Source organism: Salmo salar, chromosome ssa14 (assembly GCF_905237065.1).
Source record: "Salmo salar chromosome ssa14, Ssal_v3.1, whole genome shotgun sequence".
Classification (NCBI taxonomy): Eukaryota; Metazoa; Chordata; class Actinopteri; order Salmoniformes; family Salmonidae; genus Salmo; species Salmo salar.
The window spans coordinates 76,486,382-76,509,099 of record NC_059455.1 but is presented as its reverse complement, the minus strand read 5'-3'; the positions used below and the strand labels follow the sequence as shown (position 1 = coordinate 76,509,099).

The 22,718-nt window shown below is 42.3% G+C and overlaps 1 protein-coding gene across 1 annotated transcript in view; it reads left to right on the top strand.

Moving 5' to 3' along the window:
* LOC106570313 (thrombospondin type-1 domain-containing protein 7A) overlaps positions 1 to 22,718 on the top strand; it is a 195,116-nt gene that overhangs the window by 111,482 nt on the left and 60,916 nt on the right. The window contains exons 7-9 of the mRNA XM_014142501.2: positions 15,658 to 15,852; positions 19,737 to 19,983; positions 21,361 to 21,476. Coding sequence (XP_013997976.2) covers positions 15,658 to 15,852; positions 19,737 to 19,983; positions 21,361 to 21,476 — 558 coding nt within the window. The remainder of the gene's footprint in view (positions 1 to 15,657; positions 15,853 to 19,736; positions 19,984 to 21,360; positions 21,477 to 22,718) is intronic.

Sequence of the window (22,718 nt, the reverse complement as noted above, 5' to 3'; positions counted from 1 at the left end):
CTCTCTCCATCCCCCTTTCAATCCCTACCTACAGAGACTGTGTATTATATTGATCCATTTAGCTATTTGGTGAACAAGCCCAGGTAGCCTTTTTGTCTAGATTTCTGATTTCTTCATTCATGGTGCCCTTCCCATCATTCTTTGCCACTTACAGAGACAATATGGCTGCTGGATGTGGTGAGCTTGTTTTTACGGCTGCACCCTGTTGAATCAGACTTAGTTACTGGTAAATTAGATTATCTGGTGCTGCTCCACACAGTCAGATCCCATTTACACTGTCTTTCTTCCACATTAGTGTGTGTGTTTCCTGTGTGTATGTTCTGTGTGTGTGTGTGTGTGTGTGTGTGTGTGTGTGTGTGTGTGTGTGTGTGTGTGTGTGTGTGTGTGTGTGAAATCTATGTGCGACAGAAATCTTTCCCCGCCTGGATGGAATGAGACAGGGTTAAATAGAGGATATGTCAAACGATGTCTGGTACTTTTCCATCAAGACACAGATGAGACCCAGCTGTGTGTGTGTGGGGGGGTTCTCATGTGAGGTGTGTAAAAGTTAAAGGAGAATTATCTCTTTGATCGGTTGGAAGCTTTTTTCGCCACTGTGGGTTTTGTTGAATTGATTTCCAGACACTTGCTTGACGGGGAAAGAGAGGATGAGGGGGGGGAGGGGACTTTCTGAAAGGAGAGAAGGTTGTTTTGGATTTGAACGGTCCATGATGCAATACATTTGTTGTTCATTTGCATTGCAAATAATGTACTTCTTGCAAGCCATGAATCTCTTCATTATTAAAGCCATTCGTGTATACGTGTTTGTTGTCTTTTGACATTCATGTTTGTTTTACTGTCTTGACTGTCTACTACAGGCTTCTATTGTTTCCTCCCTGGGAGGACTTGTGATTAAGACAGAATCTACAGTATTCTGTCAAACAAAGATGCCACAAAAAGACAGTGAGTCAAAAGCCATAAGAATAATCATTGTCATTAACTAGGTTAACATAATTTTGGTGACAGATTCATGCGAATATTTTCAAATCTGCATAAAGAAAACATATGCATTTTCTCACCCCTGGTGTTTCCACCAAACAGACTTCTTGCGAATGAAAATCAATACGTGATGAGGTATTGCACACGTTTTCTCTTACGTTTTCATGTAATGATTAAAAATCTACATGCGCTCTAGCCAACAGCTCGCAGATACAGTGCGGGTAGGCTGTGCATGTAGGCTGGTTTACATGATGAGATTGTAATGGATAAGAGCGAGAATATTTGTATTTGTCAAATGGCAGTCAAGCATCGATCTTCATATCACCAGAATAAGACCATCAGTATTTTTTGGTAAGGAGCATCAAGCGCATCACTTTGCACTTTCACCACCCTGTAAAGTTCATCATAACTTATTTCATCTGTAGCCTAATAAACTGCATGCTCTCCTGAGTCGTAGTGGGAGGACCACACAACATATCATCTGTAGTCTAATAAACTGCATGCTTTCCTGAGTCGTAGTGGGAGGACCACACAACATATCATCTGTAGTCTAATAAACTGCATGCTTTCCTGAGTTGTAGTGGGAGGACCACACACCATATCATCTGTAGTCTAATGAACTGCATGCTTTCCTGAGTCGTAGTGGGAGGACCACACAACATATCATCTGTAGTCTAATAAACTGCATGCTTTCCTGAGTCGTAGTGGGAGGACCACACACCATATCATCTGTAGTCTAATGAACTGCATGCTTTCCTGAGTCGTAGTGGGAGGACCACACAACATATCATCTGTAGCCTAATAAACTGCATGCTCTCCTGAGTCGTAGTGGGAGGACCACACAACATATCATCTGTAGTCTAATAAACTGCATGCTTTCCTGAGTCGTAGTGGGAGGACCACACAACATATCATCTGTAGTCTAATAAACTGCATGCTTTCCTGAGTCGTAGTGGGAGGACCACACAACATATCATCGTGTGACTCCACATTTACTTTCATATGATGGTTATTATATTAAAATGTGCGTATAAAGTTGTTTCTACCACAATTTTTCGCATAATACATTTTACAGACACAAAAAAGATCCCACCATGTCAAAAGCACAAATTATCTGTCAGCATTTATAAAATTGGACCAAAACTTCCTGTTTCCATCAAAGCTGTCATCATTTTTTTTATGTGGTATGACTTTACTCGCATAAAACTGTGGATGGAAACATGGTTATACAAACAATTTAACGATTTCCTCACCCAATCTATCGCATGGAAGACTTCCATTTCAACACCCCCTATACTCACGCACACGCACACACACACACACACACACACACACACACACACACACACACACACACACACACACACACACACACACCCAGCCCCCATAGCGGCCCTCCCAGTCCCTCTTGACTGGACCTTATTGATCTTCTGTTGTCTGCTGATGAAAATGGATTCGTTTCCCCCAAGGGGCTCCAGACATGTCATCAGAATGGCTGCTCCTCTGGTTCCTCACGTCACTATAGGATTTTTTATCACTGGTACAGATAGGAGAGAGGGGACCAAGAAAGAGAGATGAGATGGGCTGGAATACAATGGGGTGAGAATAGGGGTTTCACAAAGATATTTGATCGGATGACCTGGGGTGAAGATAGGATGGGTGAAGATAAGGGGAGGGGATAAAGGGTGGGGGTGATGAGGGTAGGGGTAGAAGTGGGGGTTGTGGTGGCATCCTGGTCCTCCCGTTACAAGGGGAATTTTCACTGAAACCAATGGCGAAACAAAAGAGGGATGGAGTGAGGATAAGGGTGGGGGTTGTGGTGGGTATGGGATGGAGTGAGGATAAGGGTGGGGGTTGTGGTGGGTATGGGATGGAGTGAGGATAAGGGTGGGGGTTGTGGTGGGTATGGGATGGAGTGAGGATAAGGGTGGGGTTTGTGGTGGGTATGGGATGGAGTGAGGATGGAATGTGGGTGGTGGTGGGTATGGGATGGAGTGAGGATGGAATGTGGGTTGTGGTGGGTATGGGATGGAGTAAGGATGGAATGTGGGTTGTGGTGGGTATGGGATGGAGTGAGGATAAGGGTGGGGGTTGTGGTGGGTATGGGATGGAGTGAGGATAAGGGTGGGGGTTGTGGTGGATATGGGATGGAGTGAGGATAAGGGTGGGGGTTGTGGTGGGTATGGGATGGAGTGAGGATAAGGGTGGGGGTTGTGGTGGGTATGGGATGGAGTGAGGATAAGGGTGGGGGTTGTGGTGGGTATGGGATGGAGTGAGGATAAGGGTGGGGGTTGTGGTGGGTATGGGATGGAGTGAGGATAAGGGTGGTGGTTGTGGTGGGTATGGGATGGAGTGAGGATAAGGGTGGGGGTTGTGGTGGGTATGGGATGGAGTGAGGATGGAATGGGGGTTGTGGTGGGTATGGGATGGAGTGAGGATAAGGGTGGGGGTTGTGGTGGGTATGGGATGGAGTGAGGATGGAATGGGGGTTGTGGTGGGTATGGGATGGAATGGGGTTGTGGTGGGTATGGGATGGAGTGAGGGTAAGGGTGGGGGTTGTGGTGGGTATGGGATGGAGTGAGGATAAGGGTGGGGGTTCTGGTGGGTATGGGATGGAATGAGGATAAGGGTGGGGGTTGTGGTGGGTATGGGATGGAGTGAGGATAAGGGTGGGGGTTGTGGTGGGTATGGGATGGAGTGAGGATAAGGGTGGGGGTTGTGGTGGGTATGGGATGGAGTGAGGATAAGGGTGGGGGTTGTGGTGGGTATGGGATGGAGTGAGGATAAGGGTGGGGGTTGTGGTGGGTATGGGATGGAGTGAGGATAAGGGTGGGGGTTGTGGTGGATATGGGATGGAGTGAGGATAAGGGTGGGGGTTATGGTGGATATGGGATGGAGTAAGGATAAGGGTGGGGGTTGTGGTGAGTATGGGATGGAGTAAGGATAAGGGTGGGGGTTGTGGTGGATATGGGATGGAGTGAGGATAAGGGTGGGGGTTGTGGTGGATATGGGATGGAGTGAGGATAAGGGTGGGGGTTGTGGTGGATATGGGATGGAGTGAGGATAAGGGTGGGGGTTGTGGTGGGTATGGGATGGAGTGAGGATAAGGGTGGGGGTTGTGGTGGGTATGGGATGGAGTGAGGATAAGGGTGGGGGTTGTGGTGGGTATGGGATGGAGTGAGGATAAGGGTGGGGGTTGTGGTGGGTATGGGATGGAGTGAGGATAAGGGTGGGGGTTGTGGTGGGTATGGGATGGAGTGAGGATAAGGGTGGGGGTTGTGGTGGGTATGGGATGGAGTGAGGATAAGGGTGGGGGTTGTGGTGGGTATGGGATGGAGTGAGGATAAGGGTGGGGGTTGTGGTGGGTATGGGATGGAGTGAGGATAAGGGTGGGGGTTGTGGTGGGTATGGGATGGAGTGAGGATAAGGGTGGGGGTTGTGGTGGGTATGGGATGGAGTGAGGATAAGGGTGGGGGTTGTGGTGGGTATGGGATGGAGTGAGGATAAGGGTGGGGGTTGTGGTGGGTATGGGATGGAGTGAGGATAAGGGTGGGGGTTGTGGTGGGTATGGGATGGAGTGAGGATAAGGGTGGGGGTTGTGGTGGGTATGGGATGGAGTGAGGATAAGGGTGGGGGTTGTGGTGGGTATGGGATGGAGTGAGGATAAGGGTGGGGGTTGTGGTGGGTATGGGATGGAGTGAGGATAAGGGTGGGGGTTGTGGTGGGTATGGGATGGAGTGAGGATAAGGGTGGGGGTTGTGGTGGGTATGGGATGGAGTGAGGATAAGGGTGGGGGTTGTGGTGGGTATGGGATGGAGTGAGGATAAGGGTGGGGGTTGTGGTGGATATGGGATGGAGTGAGGATAAGGGTGGGGGTTGTGGTGGGTATGGGATGGAGTGAGGATAAGGGTGGGGGTTGTGGTGGGTATGGGATGGAGTGAGGATAAGGGTGGGGGTTGTGGTGGGTATGGGATGGAGTGAGGATAAGGGTGGGGGTTGTGGTGGGTATGGGATGGAGTGAGGATAAGGGTGGGGGGTTGTGGTGGGTATGGGATGGAGTGAGGATAAGGGTGGGGGTTGTAGTGGGTATGGGATGGAGTGAGGATAAGGGTGGGGGTTGTGGTGGATATGGGATGGAGTGAGGATAAGGGTGGGGGTTGTGGTTGTGGTGGTGTCCCACAGATTTAGATCAATACAGTGATGGTTCAGGATACCACAATCACTAGCTCTTCTTCCCATCACTATGGCATTTTCCACTGATAAAGATCAGTGGGACCAACAAGAGGGATGGGTTGAGAGGAGGATAGGGGTAAAGGTGGGGGTTTCACTGATACAGTGGGACTGACATAAGAGTGATGGGATGGGTTGAGATGGGGTGTGGAAAAAGGTAGTGGTGGGGGTTGGACAGATCCATGCCATGATAGAGGGAAGTTATGCGATAGGATGGGGTGAGGAGAAGGGTAGGAGTGGCGGTAGTGGTGGAGTACCACAGATTTAGATCGATACAGTCCTGGTGCAGGACCACAACACTATCTCATGTCCTAATGAAACCTTGAAAATACCTCAACTGTCTCTAAATCCTAAATCCCTTAAAGCCCTAAGTTGTTGTTTGTTTCCTTTTTAAGCCATTTAGGATGGTCCTAAATCCATTTTGAGACTTTCTGTGGTCAGGCATCCTTATTCTGACCTTCAACATCCCAGAAATAGACCTTAGCTCAATCTTATATAAAAAAACAAATATTATGCCTGTTATTCATAAATGTTTTAAATGTATTTGTTTCCAGGCTGTCAAATCAAATGAAGTAATTTCACAAGGCTATGAACCTGGAAATGATGCCTGATAAAAGATAAATATGTTTCTCTGTCCCTTAGGTCTCACTCACTCGTTCACTCACTCACTCACTCACTCACTCACTCACTCACTCACTCACTCACTCACTCACTCACTCACTCACTCACTCACTCACTCACTCACTCACTCACTCACTCACTCACTCACTCACATGCTCACTCACTCACTCACATGCTCACTCACTCACTCACTCACATGCTCTCTTTCTCCCCCTCCTCTCTCTCACCAGTGTTCAGTTCTGGAGAAAACTCTTTCATTCAAGTTTGCAAACATTGAGGGGATCATACTGCTTCCTGTGCTCACAGCTATCTCATCAGATTTGGTGTAGCTATGTAACATGTGGAGAGGTTGAACAATAATACTGTATTAATGCATATGGCAGGGTACTGACTTTCATGGTGTATTAATGCATACGGCAGGGTACTGACTTTCATGTGATCAACATTATTGATACAGTACCAGTCGTTCTGCCGACTTCAATGGTGTTATGTATTAAACATGTAGAATATGTATGACATTATGTCAGAGCATCATGATCCAGGGATGTGTGTGTGTGTGTGTGTGTGTGTGTGTGTGTGTGTGTGTGTGTGTGTGTGCGTGTGTGTGTGTGTCCGTGCATGCGTACGTGTGTGTGTGCATGTGGGGACATTTGTCAAGGACAGAATATTCCACCTCCGCAAAGATGACAAAGGGGTGATTATACTAATTAATACAAATTTTAATCCGATTGTGCAAACAGATCCTCAAGGAAGATGGATTCTTTTAATTATGCTATTGGACCAAAAAACAGATGTGGCTAATTAATCTTTATGGGCCAAATAATGATGATTCACACTTCTAAAATATATATAATCATCTATTGAGCTCACACGCAACGAATGAATCTATTATTATGGTGGGAGATTATAATACGGTTTTAAGTACCTCAATGGATCGTAAAAGAAATCACACTACAAACTATCCCCCTCATGCACTTAAGGAGATCACGAATATCATGGATAGATTAGAACTAGTGGCTATATGGAGGCTGACCTCGTGAGATATACATGGTTTACATTTACATTTTACATTTAAGTCATTTAGCAGACGCTCTTATCCAGAGCGACTTACAAATTGGTGCATTCACCTTATGATATCCAGTGGAACAACCACTTTACAATAGTGCATCTAAATCTTTTAAGGGGGGGGTTAGAAGGATTACTTTATCCTATCCTAGGTATTCCTTAAAGAGGTGGGGTTTCAGGTGTCTCTGGAAGGTGGTGATTGACTCTGCTGTCCTGGCGTCGTGAGGGAGCTTGTTCCACCATTGGGGTGCCAGAGCAGCGAACAGTTTTGACTGGGCTGAGTGGTTTAATCAAGCTAGCCGTCCTGACTACTTCCTGGTCTTATTCTTGCTGGCATCAAAAGTTTAAAAAAAAATCATAGGAGAACGAATGCGATCGGACCACCATCGAATTGGCCTCCATATAACTCTTACAGAATTTCCATGTGGACGGGGATATTGGAAATTTAATCAAAGCCTATTGGATGACAGTATGTTCTTAATAAGACATTAGTATATAAATAATTCAGAATTGACTTTTTTCTGCACCACACAGGTACAGCAGATCCCCTTATTGTATTGGATGCTTTTGCATGTACTTTTAGAGGCCATTCATTACAATGCTCATCATTGAAACAAAAGCAGTATAGGTCAAAAGAGAATAGACTAATAAAGGAAATAGAGGAATTAACAGCGCAGGTAGATGGTAATGGAAACTGTACTATAGAGGAACAAAATAGGTTAGAGGAAAAGCAATTGGAGGTACTTACTCAAGAACGATCAAGTGTAATGTATAAAAATAAAGCTAATTGGATGGAAAAGTGTGAAACATGCACAACATGATGTAAAGCTTTCTTTCCTAATAATAATAATAATAATGCAAAATATACAGATTTACAGAAAGACCTGTGTGAAGGCCAACTTACAGAAGAGGAACTTTTTGAGGCAATTAAATATTTTCAGTCTGGAAAAACACCACGTCTTGATGGTATACCAGTAGAGGTATATCGGTCCTTTTTTGATGTACTCAAAGATCCATTATTATCATGTTTTAATTACTCTTATACAAATGGTAGACTTTCAGGTACTCAACAAGAAGGTTTGATTGTATTACTACTAAAACAGGACCCAGGTGGTAAGTATAAAGATCCAGTCCATTTAAAAATCTGGAGGCCTCTTATACTTCACTGTTGTGATGCAAAAATCCTGGCGAAATGCATGAACATAGAATAAAAAAGGTTTTACCAGATATTGTTCATCCTGATCAGAAAGTTTTTTTACATGGATGATACATTGGAGATAATATACGGCAATTACTTGTAACAATTGAACATCAAAGATACAGTACCAAGCCTGGTCTTCATAGCAGATTTTGAAAAGGCATTTGATAAAGTATGACTAGAATTTATATATAAATGCCTGGATTACTTTAATTTCGGTGAATCTCTTATACAATGGGTTAAAGTTATGTACAGCAACCCCAGATGTAAAATTGTAAATAATGGTTACTTCTCAGAAAGTATTGAGCTTTAAGAGGAGTAAAACAAGGCTGTCTGTTGTCTCCATATCTATTTATTTTGGCCATTGAAATGCTAGCTATTAAGATTAGATCCAACAAGAACGTCAAGGGGTTAGAAATCCAGGGGATAAAAACAAAAGTATAAATGTAGATCCATGACTCAAGATTTTTCTTTAAGTCCCCAATCTGGATCCCTGCACAGTCTCATTGAAGATCTTGATCACTTTTCTAGCCTCTTTGGACTTAAACCTAATTATGACAAGTGTACCATATTACATATTGGATCATTAAAAGACAGTGTTTACACTACCTTGTAGTTTACCAATAAAATGGGCAGATGGTGAAGCAGACATTCTTGGTATTCACATATTGAAAATATAAAGGAACTTACCACAATAAATTTCAATAGAAAGTTAGCAAAAATAGATAAGATTCTACAACCATGGAGAGGTAAATACTTGTCTTTTTATGGAAAAAAATCACATTTATTAAATTAACTCTTTGGTCCTATTACAGTTCACTTACTTACTAATCATGTTGCATAATCCAGATGACTCGTTTTTTAAATCATATGAGCAAAAAATATTTCCTTTTCTTTGGAACCCTAAGCCAGACAAAATTGAATGTGCCTATTTCTATAATGAATATGAGTTTGGGGGGCTAAAATTATTCAATATAAAAGCTTTAAACCTCTCACTAAAATCTTCACTATTTTATACTTAAACCCAAAATGGTTCTCCAGTAGATTGTTAAGAAAGGCTCCTCCTTTGTTAAAAACATGGCCTTTTTGCCTTTATACAGATTACAACTTCTCATTTCCGACCAATTGAAAATACAATTTTGTTTAAAGTATCGCCCTTTCTTAAACCAGCCGTACTAAGCAGGTTGCAATGTCAGTTTTATCCTCCAGAAAAGATAGAACAAATATTACAACAAATGTTATGGTTAAACTCAAATATCCTCTACGTGATCGGTGTCCATATCCTTCCTTCAGGTCCTGAGCTACAGGCAGTTAGATTTGTGTATGTCACTTTAGGCGAAAAAGGGTCAGATCCTTAAGAGGATGTACTGATTGATCCAAAAATATTTCAATGGATTTTTTTATTTTTTATTATTATATTTATTAATGATATTATGAATAGAAATGGAGGAGTTATGTCACATATGCAGCTATCGAAAATATATGGGAATGTCTGCTCAATTCAAACTTACAACCAACTGATTGCAGCATTACCACAAAAATGGAGGAGGCAAGTAGAAAAGGGAGAAGGTAGGGACCTTGTTTGCCTGCCATATTTGAAAGATACATGGCACATGGTTTATGAACTGGTATAAAAAACACTTTGAATTTTTCAATTTAAATTATTATATAGAATTCTTGCCACCAACAGAATGCTATATACAGTTGAAGTTGGAAGTTTACATAAACCTTAGCCAAATACATTTAAACTCAGTTTTTCACAATTCCTGACATTTAATCCTAGTAAATATTCCCTGTTTTAGGTCAGTTAGGATCACCACTTTATTTTAAGAATGTGAAATGTCAGAATAATAGTAGAGAGAATGATTTATTTCAGCTTTTATTTCTTTCATCACATTCCCAGTGGGTCAGAAGTTTACATACAGTCGTGGCCAAAAGTTTTGAGATTGACACAAATATTAATTTTCACAAAGTCTACTGCCTCAGTGTCTTTCGATAGTTTTGTCAAATGTTACTATGGAATACTGAACTATAATTACAAGCATTTCATAAGTGTCAAAGGCTTTTATTGAAGTTGATGCAAAGAGTCAATATTTGCAGTGTTGACCCTTCTTTTTCAAGACCTCTGCAATCCACCCTGGCATGCTGTCAATTAACTTCTGGGCCACATCCTGACTGATGGCAACCCATTCTTGCATAATCAATGCTTAGAGTTTGTCAGAATTTGTGGGTTTTTGTTTGTCCCTCCGCCTCTTGAGGATTGACCACAAGTTCTCAATGGGATTAAGTGGGACGCTAGCGTGCCACCTGTGGTGCACTCCATCAACAGCAGGTGCATTTCAAGAGCGGCAAATTTGAATCCAAATAAATGTCAAAATTCAAATTTTTCAAAAATACAACTATGTTACACCATTTGAAAGATAAACATCTCCTTAATCTAACCACGTTTTACGATTTCAAAAAGGTTTTACGGCGAAAGCATAAATTTAGAGTATGTTAGGACAGTACATTTACAAGAGTTGTGTGTAATGTTTTGTCAAGTCAAAGACAGGGTCACCAAAACCATAAAACCAGCTAAAATGATACACTAACCTTTTACAATCTCCATCAGATGACACTCCTAGGACATTATGTTAGACAATGCATGCATTTTTAGTTCTATCAAGTTCATATTTATATACAAAAACAGTGTTTTACTATGGCATTGATGTTGAGGAAATCGTTTCCCTCCAATAACCGGCAGTCAAGTCAGCGTCACAAATTAAATAATTAAAATTAGAAAACATTGGTAAAATATTATATTGTCATTTAAAGAATTATAGATTTACATCTTTTGAACGCAATCAACTTGCCAGATTTAAAAATAACCTTACTGGGAAATCACACTTTGCAATAATCTGAGCACTGTGCCCAGAAAAATACGCGTTGCGATACAGACTAGACGTCATGTTGGGGAGATCTAAAATCGAAAATACTATGTAAATAATCCATTACCTTTGATTCTCTTCATCAGATGTCACTTCCAGGTATCACAGGTCCATAACGAATGTAGTTTTGTTCAAAAAAGCTCATCATTTATGTCCAAAAATCTCCGTCTCGTTAGCACATGATGTAAGCCAGCCGGACTTCTCGTCATGAACGAGGGGAAAAAATATATTTCCGTTCGTTCAAACATGTCAAACGTTGTATAGCATAAATCATTAGGGCCTTTTTTAACCAGAACATGAATAATATTCAAGGTGGACGAATGCATAGCCTTTTATAACGTATTGGAACGAGGGTACCCAACATGAAGTAGCGCCAGGTGTCTAATGGGACATCACCGTTCCATGGCTCTTGTTCGGTCAGATCTCCCTCCAGAAGACTCAAAACACTTTGTAAAGGCTGGTGACATCTAGTGGAAGCAATAGGAAGTGCCAAAATATTCCTAAACCCCTGTGTTTTTCAATGGGATAGGTTTAAAATCAATACAACACATCAGGTATCCACTTCCTGTCAGAAAATGTCTCAGGGTTTTGCCTGCCAAATGAGTTCTGTTATACTCACAGACACCATTCAAACAGTTTTGGAAACTTTAGAGTGTTTTCTATCCATATATAATAAGTATATGCATATTCTAGTTACTGGGTAGGATTAGTAACCAGATTAAATCGGGTACATTTTTTTATCCAGACGTGCAAATGCTGCCCCCTAGACCCAACAGGTTAAGGTCTGGGGAGTTTCCTGGCCATGGACCCAAAATATCGATGTTTTTTTCCCCGAGCCACTTAGTTATCACTTTTGCCTTGTGGCAAGGTGCTCCATCATGCTGGAAAAGGCATTGTTTTTCACCAAACTGTTCCTGGATGGTTGGGAGAAGTTGCTCTCGGAGGACGTGTTGGTACCATTCTTTATTCATTGCTGTGTTCATAGGCCAAATTGTGAGCGAGCCCACTCCCTTGGCTGAGAAGCAACCCCATACATGAATGGTCTCAGGATGCTTTACTGTTGGCATGACACAGGACTGATGGAAGCTCTCACCATGTCTTCTCCGGACAAGCTTTTTTCCAGATACCCCAAACAATCGGAAAGGGGACTCATCAGAGAAAATGACTTTGCCCCGATCCCACAGCTGAATCAACTTTAGGAGATGGTCCTGGCGCTTGCTGGACTTTCTTGGGCACCCTGAAGCTTTCTTCACAACAATTGAACCACTCTCCTTGAAGTTCTTGATGATACGATAAATGGTTAATTTAGGTGCAATCTTACTGGCAGCAATATCCTTGTCTGTGAAGCCCTTTTTGTGCAAAGCAATGATGACGGCAAGTGTTTCCTTGCAGGTAACCATGGATGACAGAGGAAGCACAATGATTCCAAGCACCACCCTCCTTTTGAAGCTTCCAGTCTGTTATTCGAACTCAATCAGCATGACAGAGTGATCTCCAGCCTTGTCCTCGTCAACACTCACACCTGTGTTAACGAGAGAATCACTGACATGATGTCAGCTGGTCCTTTTGTGGCAGGGCTGAAATGCAGTGGAAATGTTTTTGGGGGAGTCAGTTCATTTGCATGACAAAGAGGGACTTTGCAATTAATTGCAATTCATCTGATCACTCTTCACAACAATCTGGAGTATATGCAAATTGCCATCATACAAACTGAGGCAGCAGACCGTGAAAATTAATATTTGTGTCATTCTCAAAACTTTACGGCCACAACTGTACACTCAATTAGTATTTGGTAGCATTGCCTTTAAAATTGTTTAACTTGGGTCAAATGTTTCAGGTAGCCTTCCACAAGCTTCCCACAATAAGTTCAGTGAATTTTGGCTCATTCCTCCTGACAGAGCTGGTGTAACTGAGTCAGGTTTCTTGGCCTCCTTGTTCGCACACGCTTTTTCAGTTCTGCCCACAAATCTTCTATAGGATTTGTGATAGCCATTCCAATTCCTTGACTTTGTTGTCCTTAAGCCATTTTGCCACAACTTTGGAAGTATGCTTGGGGTCATTGTCCATTTGGAAGACCGATTTGCGACCAAGCTTTAACTTCTTGACTGATGTCTTGAGATGTTGCTTCAATATTTCCACATAATTTTTCTTCCTCATGATGCCATCTATTTTGTGAAGCGCACCAGTCCCTCCTGCAGCAATGCACCCCCACAACATGATGCTGCCACCCCCGTGCTTCACAGTTGGGATGGTGTTCTTCGGCTTGCAAGCCTCCCCCTTTTTCCTCCAAACATAACGATGGTCATTATGGCCAAACAGTTATATTTTTGTTTCATCAGACCAGAGAACATTTCTCCAGAAAGTACGATCTTTGTCCCTATGTGCAGTTGCAAACCGTAGTCTGGCTTTTTTATGCTGGTTTGGAGCGGTGGCTTCTTCCTTGCTGAGGGGCCTTTCAGGTTATGTCGATATAGGACTCGTTTTACTGTGGATATAGATACTTTTGTACCTGTTTCCTCCAGCATCTTCACAAGGTCCTTTGCTTTTGTTCTGGGATTGATTTGCACTTTTCGCACCAAAGTACATTAATCTCTAGGAGACAGAACGAGTCTCCTTCCTGAGCGGTATGACGGCTGCGTGGTTCCATTATGTTTATACTTGTGTACTATTGTTTGTACAGATGAATGTGGTACCTTCAGGCATTTGGAAATTGCTCCCAAGGATGAACCAGACTTGTGGAGGTCTTATTTTCTGAGGCCTTGGCTGATTTCTTTTGATTTTCCCATGATGTCAAGCAAAGAGGCACTGAGTTTGAAGGTAGGCCTTGAAATACATCCACACCTCTAATTGACTCAAATTATGTCTATTAGCCAGAAGCTTCTAAAGCCATGACATCATTTTCTGGAGTTTTCCAAGCTGTTTAAAGGCACAGTCAACTTAGTGTATGTAAACTTCTGACCCACTGGAATTGTGATACAGTGAATTATAAGTTAAATAATCTGTCTGTAAACATTTGTTGGAAAGATTACTTGTGTCATGCACAAAGTAGATGCCCTAACCAACTTGCCAAAACTATATTTTGTTAACAAGAAATGTAAATTTCCGACTTCAACTGTATATTGGGCATACAACATTCTCAGCTCTGTAGATTTTGCTGCGAAGAGACAGAATCACAAGATCATTTATTCTGGTATTGCCCCTATGTAACTTGTTTCTGGTCACAGGTTCAGGAATGGTTAAAAAAGTCACTACATTCACTTAAAATGAACCTTACAAATAGCAGTGTAGGGAGATTTGGAAGGCCAATGTCGATCAATAAATAGTATATTAATACTCATAGGAAAGGTTTTCATCTTTAGCTCACAATCTAAGAATTTGTTCTTAACTGACTTGCCTGGTTAAATGAAGGTAAATAAAAATCTGTGGACACTATAAGATTAGAAAGGTTCAAAATGTAAAACAGCACAATAAAAAAATATATGTCGCATGGAAACCAAACGAGGGTGGTCTATGGTGATAGGTGGGATGGTCTGAGAGTGGCTGAGGGGCGGGATTAAAGAGTTTATGTTTGGTAATGTTTTATTGTAATGTGACTGCTTTATATTAAAGTACCATGTATGTAAAATGTGTATGCAAAATGTGTATGTATAATATATGTATATGTAGCAGAAAAGCTTTAAAAAAAACTAAAAAGAGATTTGTCCTCCGAAGATGGTGTTGGTGGATGGGTTAATAACAACAAAAAAAATCATTAAAAAAAAGATGACAATGATTCAGTATCTGTTGTCTTAATGTCTGTGTGGCACAGCTGGAGATACACAAGGTTTTATCCAGCTAGCTTATGCATTAGAGATGCAGTCATTTGGATATGAGCACATTTCTATTCCATGTACGCTGTCAAAGTCATGAGTAAAAGATTAAACTAATGCCCTACTGCCTGAATTTGAATTTAAATTGGTGCAAATATCCACTTTAACTCATATGTTCTTGTTTTGAAATAAGTTTTAATTCCCCCGACTTGCTCCCTCATGTATGATGGCTCTGTCGTCTGCCTGCTTGTTTGTCTGAGAAAGCGAACCAATCTTTCATGATGGTGTAAACATTTATTGTAATACCCAATGCGTATTTTCCCTTCAGACTTGGTGAACATGTGGACAAGTGTTGTATGTGGTTTGTGTACTCTTATAGGTTTGTCTGTTAAACTCCCTCTCTCCTTACATAACCAATATCTGGGTTTTATTTATTTATTTTTATTGAACCTTTATTTACTAGGGAAGTCAGTTAAGAATAAATTTACAATGACGGCCTACACCAGCCAAACCCTAACCAGGACGACACTGGGCCAAATGTGCCCCGCCCTATGGGACTCCCGATTGCGGCCGGTTGTGATACAGCCCAGGATCAAACCAGGGTCTCTAGCGATGCAGTGTCTTAGACCGCTGCGCCACTCGAGAGCTAGGTGTCTATGTGAACAAATGCACCAGATCTGATTTTGCAATGTGATTTTGTGGATGATATCGACACATGATACGGACTGTGTATTGTATTGTATGTGTATGTAACAGATATGGACACCTTCACATTCTAAGTATCCTCAGCTAGCCTCATACTGTGTCTCCTGTCTCCCTGTGCCTCCAGGTGAGTATGTGGACCGCCAGTTATGCCGTGATGCCATCCTGCCCATGCCCGTCATCTGTGAGGTGCCATGCCCCAAGGACTGTGTCCTCAGTCCCTGGACCACCTGGTCCCTGTGCTCACACACCTGCTCCGGGAAGAACACAGAGGGAAGGCAGATGAGAGCACGTTCTGTACTGGCCTACAGCGCTGGGGAAGGTGAGACTACAATCACACAACGCACAGCGTCAGACCTGGTCCCAGACCTGTCTGTGTAGTACAGCTGACTCATATGGTTGTTGTCATGCCAAACATAGGAGTTGACCTATGGGAGTTGGCAAGACCGCACTAACTGATCTGGGACCAGGCCACACAGCATCAGACCGTGGTTCAAATAGTATCTGTTTTCTTTCAAGTACATTGATGATTGATAGAGCCTGTCTGTAGTGCATGCAGCTGGACAGGGTTTTCACTTTTCTATTGGTTCTGTTGCACCAGATGAGCTCAATCATGTGCAGCTAAAATATTGGAAAGATAACATTTTCTTCATTTGATCCCAGGTCTGCACAGCATGCAGGAGAGTATCTGGTATCTCATATGAGGCTGCTGAAGCAAGCATTTCAGCCATGCCCTCAGTCTTTGCTTTTCTCTGCCTCTCTTCTATGTTCCAACAGCCAAATAGTATAAATGATTCTGTGTGTTCCTCCTCCACAGCGACTGCTCAGGTTGTAGCCTGGGTTACTGTGATGCAGGGTAAGGTTGTGTGATGTGACATAGCCACAAGGAATAACAAGCTTGAATACTGTAGGATATAGGGCTGTACAACTCTCTAGAGCTACATTTTCAATGTTTAGGCTCAAAGAATCTGAACGTGGTTGTGAAGTGCTTGGAGCCCTAGTGCATAGTATTCTTTATTGCACCTTTCACAAATGTATCGGTGGTTCCAAAACAATCCTAACAACTTTGCGTTTACCTTCCTTTAAGGTCTATCGCAGGTGCCCAAGGTTCCTGCACTCTTCGGTACTATCATTTCCTATGCCCTTAGAATGCAGTGTTCCCATAGATGGAGTTACTCAGCCCTGTAGATGTTATAAGTCGATGTTTGTAGTCGATATATGGCTACCTGCGTACCAATCTATTTCCCCTCACTGCCTGCTCAGCATAATGTTATGCTTGTACTATGTAAAACTTGTACTGACCCTCAACAGCGCAGTGCTAGTAAAGAGAATTCCTTAGTGTTACTGTAAGTGCTGTCTGAAACCTTAACGAGAGGAGACTGAAACCCTAAGGAGAAGAGAAGTGGGGAAGGGGGAGTCTGGTCAGTAATGGAACAAGTGCCTCTGGGTTAGAGTCTTACCGTCTAAGCTGCCAGTCACGACCTGAGAACCCATCTCTATACAACCCACTCTAGGGTGTGTGATTGCCTGGCAGTAGATTAGCATGTTATAGTCTATTTTATAGTCTGCTATGATTTTAACAGTTCTTGTAGATATCCTCCACTGGACCATAGCAAGACATTGTGGATAGTCAGATTAATATAATAGTTTGATTAAAATGTTTACATGCTTAGGTAGAAGAACGATTTCCCTAATAATCTTGTTTACTTGGACATATCTGAAATCAGGCTACCTGATGACACTCTGATAATTGCAGAAAATCGGCAATCAAAATAAACGTTCCACCAGGTTATTTCTTGGAAATGTACTTGATTCTGGGTTCGGACATATAAAGTATTTATGTGAAAACGACTTCTTATGAGGCATACATTGTTGTTCCGAACACACTTCACTCGCGCTAAAGAGGGAGGCTCTCGGCTGGTGCTAGCACATCCGCAGATCAAATACACAGCTTTGAACACCGATTAAGGTGTTTACTGTACGCGTCCTAATCATTTGAAAGATTGCTCAGAAAACCAGGTGTTTTAATTAGGCGTATGCTTACTTTGATTTTGACCTGACGCCGATTCAGAAATGCAGAGTGAGGTATTTACATGACTATTGCATAATCTGCCTAGTGCCATAATCAGTTTAATATCGAATTATTGCGGGGCATATAAACGCATTCAATGTCTGTCGGTGGCATATTCAAAATATCCACGCAGGAGAGAGAGAGAGAGAGAGAGAGAGAGAGAGAGAGAGAGAGAGAGAGAGAGAGAGAGAGAGAGAGAGAGAGAGAGAGAGAGAGGCAGACAGACTTTCTACATTGTGAATACTAGTATGATCTGACATGGGGATGACAGTAACTCCGTCGTCACTGCAGAAAGAGAATCAGGCTGAATGCCTTGCTTCATTTATCAGCCTTCCTATCCCTCAGCAGACAGACACTGTCCAGGTCAAACGACAAGCGGTGTGTGTAAGTGCTTGTGCGTGTGTCTGTGTCTGCATCTTCGTGTGTGTGTGTGTGGCAGACGCCAGGTGTGGACTGAGTGTCGTCCAACATCTCTACTGAACATCTGTTATCACACACGCTGATTGAAGACCTCCCAATTCAGACCCGAATCCTAACTTGAGAGATGCATAAATTATGAATTGGTAAAATGTTTTGCCTTGTGCCAAAATTCAAGTGGTGTGGTGATCTCAAGTTAGACTCTCAGGGAGTAGAGAGAGCATTTTGCAGTCAATTGGAGAAAATAGCAGAATAATAACGACTGGGTAATTGCAACTCAGGGAGAAGTGGGGGTGAGCCCGTAGAGTAATTAGAACAGGCCATGTTAGGACACTCTCGTAATATCACAAAGGATTAGCCGAGGTAGCTTGACCCACTAGTTTCAGTTCTGTTAATAACAACTGTAAGGAGACTTGGCCTTGTTTTACATGTTGTGAAAGGTTATAGGGACTTTGACTCGAAGAGCTCTGTAACGTAACATGGAGGCAAAGGAGGTACTTTATTGTAAAGGATGTAAGAAAACATAATATAACTTCTGCATGATTTTTATGGTTAGAGACCTTTTACAAGACTTGTAAAGAAAATAATGGCACTACCAGCAAAGCAGATATTCAATCATCCACACTGAGTCAGAGTTCAATAGTTTTATTAGTAACACTGAAACATTCAAATACAGCTTTACAACGTCATTAATTAACCATAGTACTAATAATGACACAACATACCTGACTAACTAATGTCTCTTGGAGGAAAAAAGTCAATAGCATCCTTTAGGAATGACCCATTGAAGGACATGCTCCCAAAAGGGCTACAGAGGTCAATTATATATCTTCACTGTGTTGCTTTTGAAGACAGAAGCATTTCCTTATGTAAGCTTCATCAGTTTTCCCCTGCTCCACCAATGATTGGCTGATTTTAGTCCTTCTCCAGCATTGAATGGAGGATCGCGGTGGTTATGTCCTTCACTTTCATTGGCTGGTGGATCTCATTGATTGGCCACTGGATCGCATTGATTGGTGATGGTTGACCTTCCCTTCGGGGGTCTGGTTTCCCAGCGTGACAGAGCCTGCTAATGTCTGACATCCCTTCGTGGTGAGGGGTGGTTAAGGGTCACACACACACAGATACAACACACACACATGACAACGATCTGTGGTAGGGGTGGAAAAGGGGTCACATGTGGTCCACCTGGTGTCCAAGATACTGTCAGACCCCGGGTCAACTCATCTCCGTTGTCTCCATCTCCATGACTGCTTTCCCCCAAGGGACAATATTGGTTTATTTAGCTCTGACACTGCTGTACTAATGTTTTTAACCCAATGAGTGGAACCAAAAAGAGAAGTTAATCTTTAGAGCACAAGACACAGATGGATCAATTGAAGAAGGCTTGGATGATCAGAGACAAACAGCTTAACTTACTCACTTCCTCGTTATGATAAGATGACAACGTTGTCAGCTCAGGCTCAATAGTCAGTGCAACTTATGAAGCTTAGCGAATAAACCCTATTGGCTGAGCTGTCTTGTTCCCAGCGAATCAAGGCAAACCACACTCATGTAACTGAGTATTTGTATTTATTAGGGTTCCCCATTAGTATCTCCTTTATTTGAATATGGTGTTTGTGCTTCTGCTTCCTCTTTGGGGTCTTTTTTGACAACTGCTGTTGGGGTTTATAGATATGTTTGATTGATTGATTATTTGGTTGTTGTGTGTTTGACAGGCGGGGTCCAGTGCCCCAACAGCAGTGCTCTCCAGGAGGTGCGGAGCTGCAACGACCACCCTTGTACTGTGTACCACTGGCAGACAGGGCCCTGGGGACAGTGTATCGAGGACACCTCGGTCCCCTCTGCCAACTCCACAGGGGATCGGGCCGGAGTTGGGGGAGGGGACTCCTCGTGCTCTGTGGGGATGCAGACACGGAAGGTCATCTGTGTACGGGTCAATGTGGGACAGGTGCCACCCAAAAAGTAAGAGTCTTTCCATCAAAATAAGAGTTGATTTTTTCTAAGTAAGAGTTCCACCTTCAAAGTAAAAATAATAATAATACATGGTATTTACAGTATATAGCGCTTTTTAAGCACCCAAAGTTGTAAGAGTAAACGTTTTTCCTTCAGAAAGATAACTGAATACCAATATAAGTAGTATATGAATATTATATTTGTGTAAAGTGAGAGAGGAATATTTTTGTTCAAGCAAATTACAGAAAGTAAATGTGACTAGAACGGTTATGCTTATGCTGATTTGGCATAATATGTATGCAGGGTTCAATAAGCCTTTGCTAAGCAGAAATCAAAGCACCAAAGCACAGAGCATTTGTCCCAGTATCTGTCCATGGAAGGAACAAAATCCTATTGTTACCACTGTCTGACTGGCTGCATAGCTGTAAGCTGATGGGTTCCCTGACAGGTTTCTGCCTAGGTTCCAGACATTTGTTCTAAAGCATCTGGGTTCTCCCTCCCTACCACCCCTAGGGCATCTTAGGGACATGAATTATATTGAATTATCTATTTATTTATTCAGCTTTAATAGAAGCATTATTCTGGCAGGATGAGCTGGAGCTACTAGGCTGACTGGGGACGGGCTAGATCCCATGCTGGGTATGGAAATGAGCCTCGGACAGTTTTATTCCGGCAGTTTCTGATTCTCCCATCCAGGGTTTTATTTTACCCAGCTACCACTTCACACTAGCGCACAATGCTGCTCATAGTTACAGCTGCTGAACTACTATCACTTAATACATGACACATAACTTAACGCACCCACTAGGTTTGGGACGATATACTAATATACTGTGATATCAAATAATGAAATCGTATAATGTCATGACTGAAACGGGTATGATATGCTAATGAGTTCATTACCATTTAGAACATGAACAAGTTAACACTGTTACAGGGGGGATGTGATATTCAAAGCAATGTACAGTAGGGGCTCAATCTGCAGCCCTAAAACCAATGATTCACAATATACTGGACCAATGACCCCGTATTGATATATACTGGAAGCGGTGATATTATTTTGACCATTATTTTGACCAGACAAATATACATTCGTTAACAGAAGCGGTATATTTACACATCTCGACACATTTAGATTTTGACCACTCAAGCACCCCATCCCCAGCTGAGAACAACGCAGTAGGGTTATTTTGGCTCTATCATGTGTCTGTGCATATGCATCTTTCAGTTGAGACCTAGACAACCAGGTGAGGGGAGTTCCTTACTAATTAGTGACCTTAATTCATCAATCAAGTACAAGGGAGGAGCAAAAACCCGCAGACACTCGGCCCGCCGTGGAATGAGTTTAACACGTGATCTAGATGATGTGATTTCATGTAATTTCAGGTGTCCAGAGAGTATTCGTCCTGAGACAGTCAGGCCTTGCCTCCTGCCATGTAAAAGAGACTGCTTCGTCACCCCCTACAGCGACTGGAGCGCCTGCCCTGCCATATGCAAAGCAGGTACCTACCGGCCTTTTCAACATTCTCAAGAATACACAGATATAAAACAATGTACAGCCTCTCAACACATTCAAGTACACACATATATTGTTTGTTGTTAATGGCAAAAATGCAATTAGGTAAAGAGATGTACAATATGCCAAGCAGGTACAGCCTATTATTCTCAAGTATAGATTACAGTACACAGAGATACAGAGCAGTCTGTCCATGGCAAAAATGCTCAAGAGATGTAGCCTATGCCATGTGGTTTTGAGAAGAGCACGCGCTTCAAAGCATTTGAAGGAATTTATTACAACAGAGAATGCTAAATAATAGTGGGTCTGTTGTTAAGTGCTTTCTGGTTTCAACAGGCCCGACAAATCTGATAAACAAAACACTTGCACCATTATGGAATGGTTACTCTTCTCCTCATCAAATGTTTCAGTTTGAGCTGAGAAAATAATTAGCTAAGTCAGAACCCTAACAGGAACCAAGCATTGTTGCTTGGCAACATTGTTCTATATCAAGAACTAGCACAAATGCAGCTAATAAGCAAAAAGTGCTGCGCCATTTATGAAGCAATTTGCCTGCACTGCAACAACCTCTTTGTGAGCTAGAACACTGTGATTTCCATTTCCCCGGAGTGAGTGTTATATTCATGAAATACTTGACATGATTACTCTACAGAAACATCTGCTAAGTAATACTTTATAGAGTCTAAAGAACAGTCCCTGGGCTTGTTTTCCTAGTCTTCTATCCTTTAATCTGTCTCTGCTAGTAATCTTGCTGGTATTATTTCACATTTGGCACACAGGTCATCTGGCTTTACTATGAGTATATGGTCATGGATTTATCCTTCTCCAATGAGAACAGATCCTACCATATAAATACAGTATCTATCTCTATCTACTGCAGCTAGCTATCTCTATGGATCCTACATTGCAACATGGATATGGCCACTGTAATATGATCCTGATAGAGATATGGATTACTGCCTGTACTGTATATAGCCTAGATATGTGACCCGTTCCAGGAAACGAGGCGTATGTCAGAAGTCCCAACTTCATAGGAGAGCCGTTTGAATGGAAAAAAATTTTTTTATCAACATTTTTATCTGGACACTTTCTGTTTACCTGGAATTTTTCCTTATTGTAGGCTACAACTTTCACCGCTTTTAATCTTAATTTTTACTTCTCACTGTTTAGCACATGACCTCACATGAATCCTTAAAGAGATGGGTGGGGCTGGCTTAAGAGGGTGTGA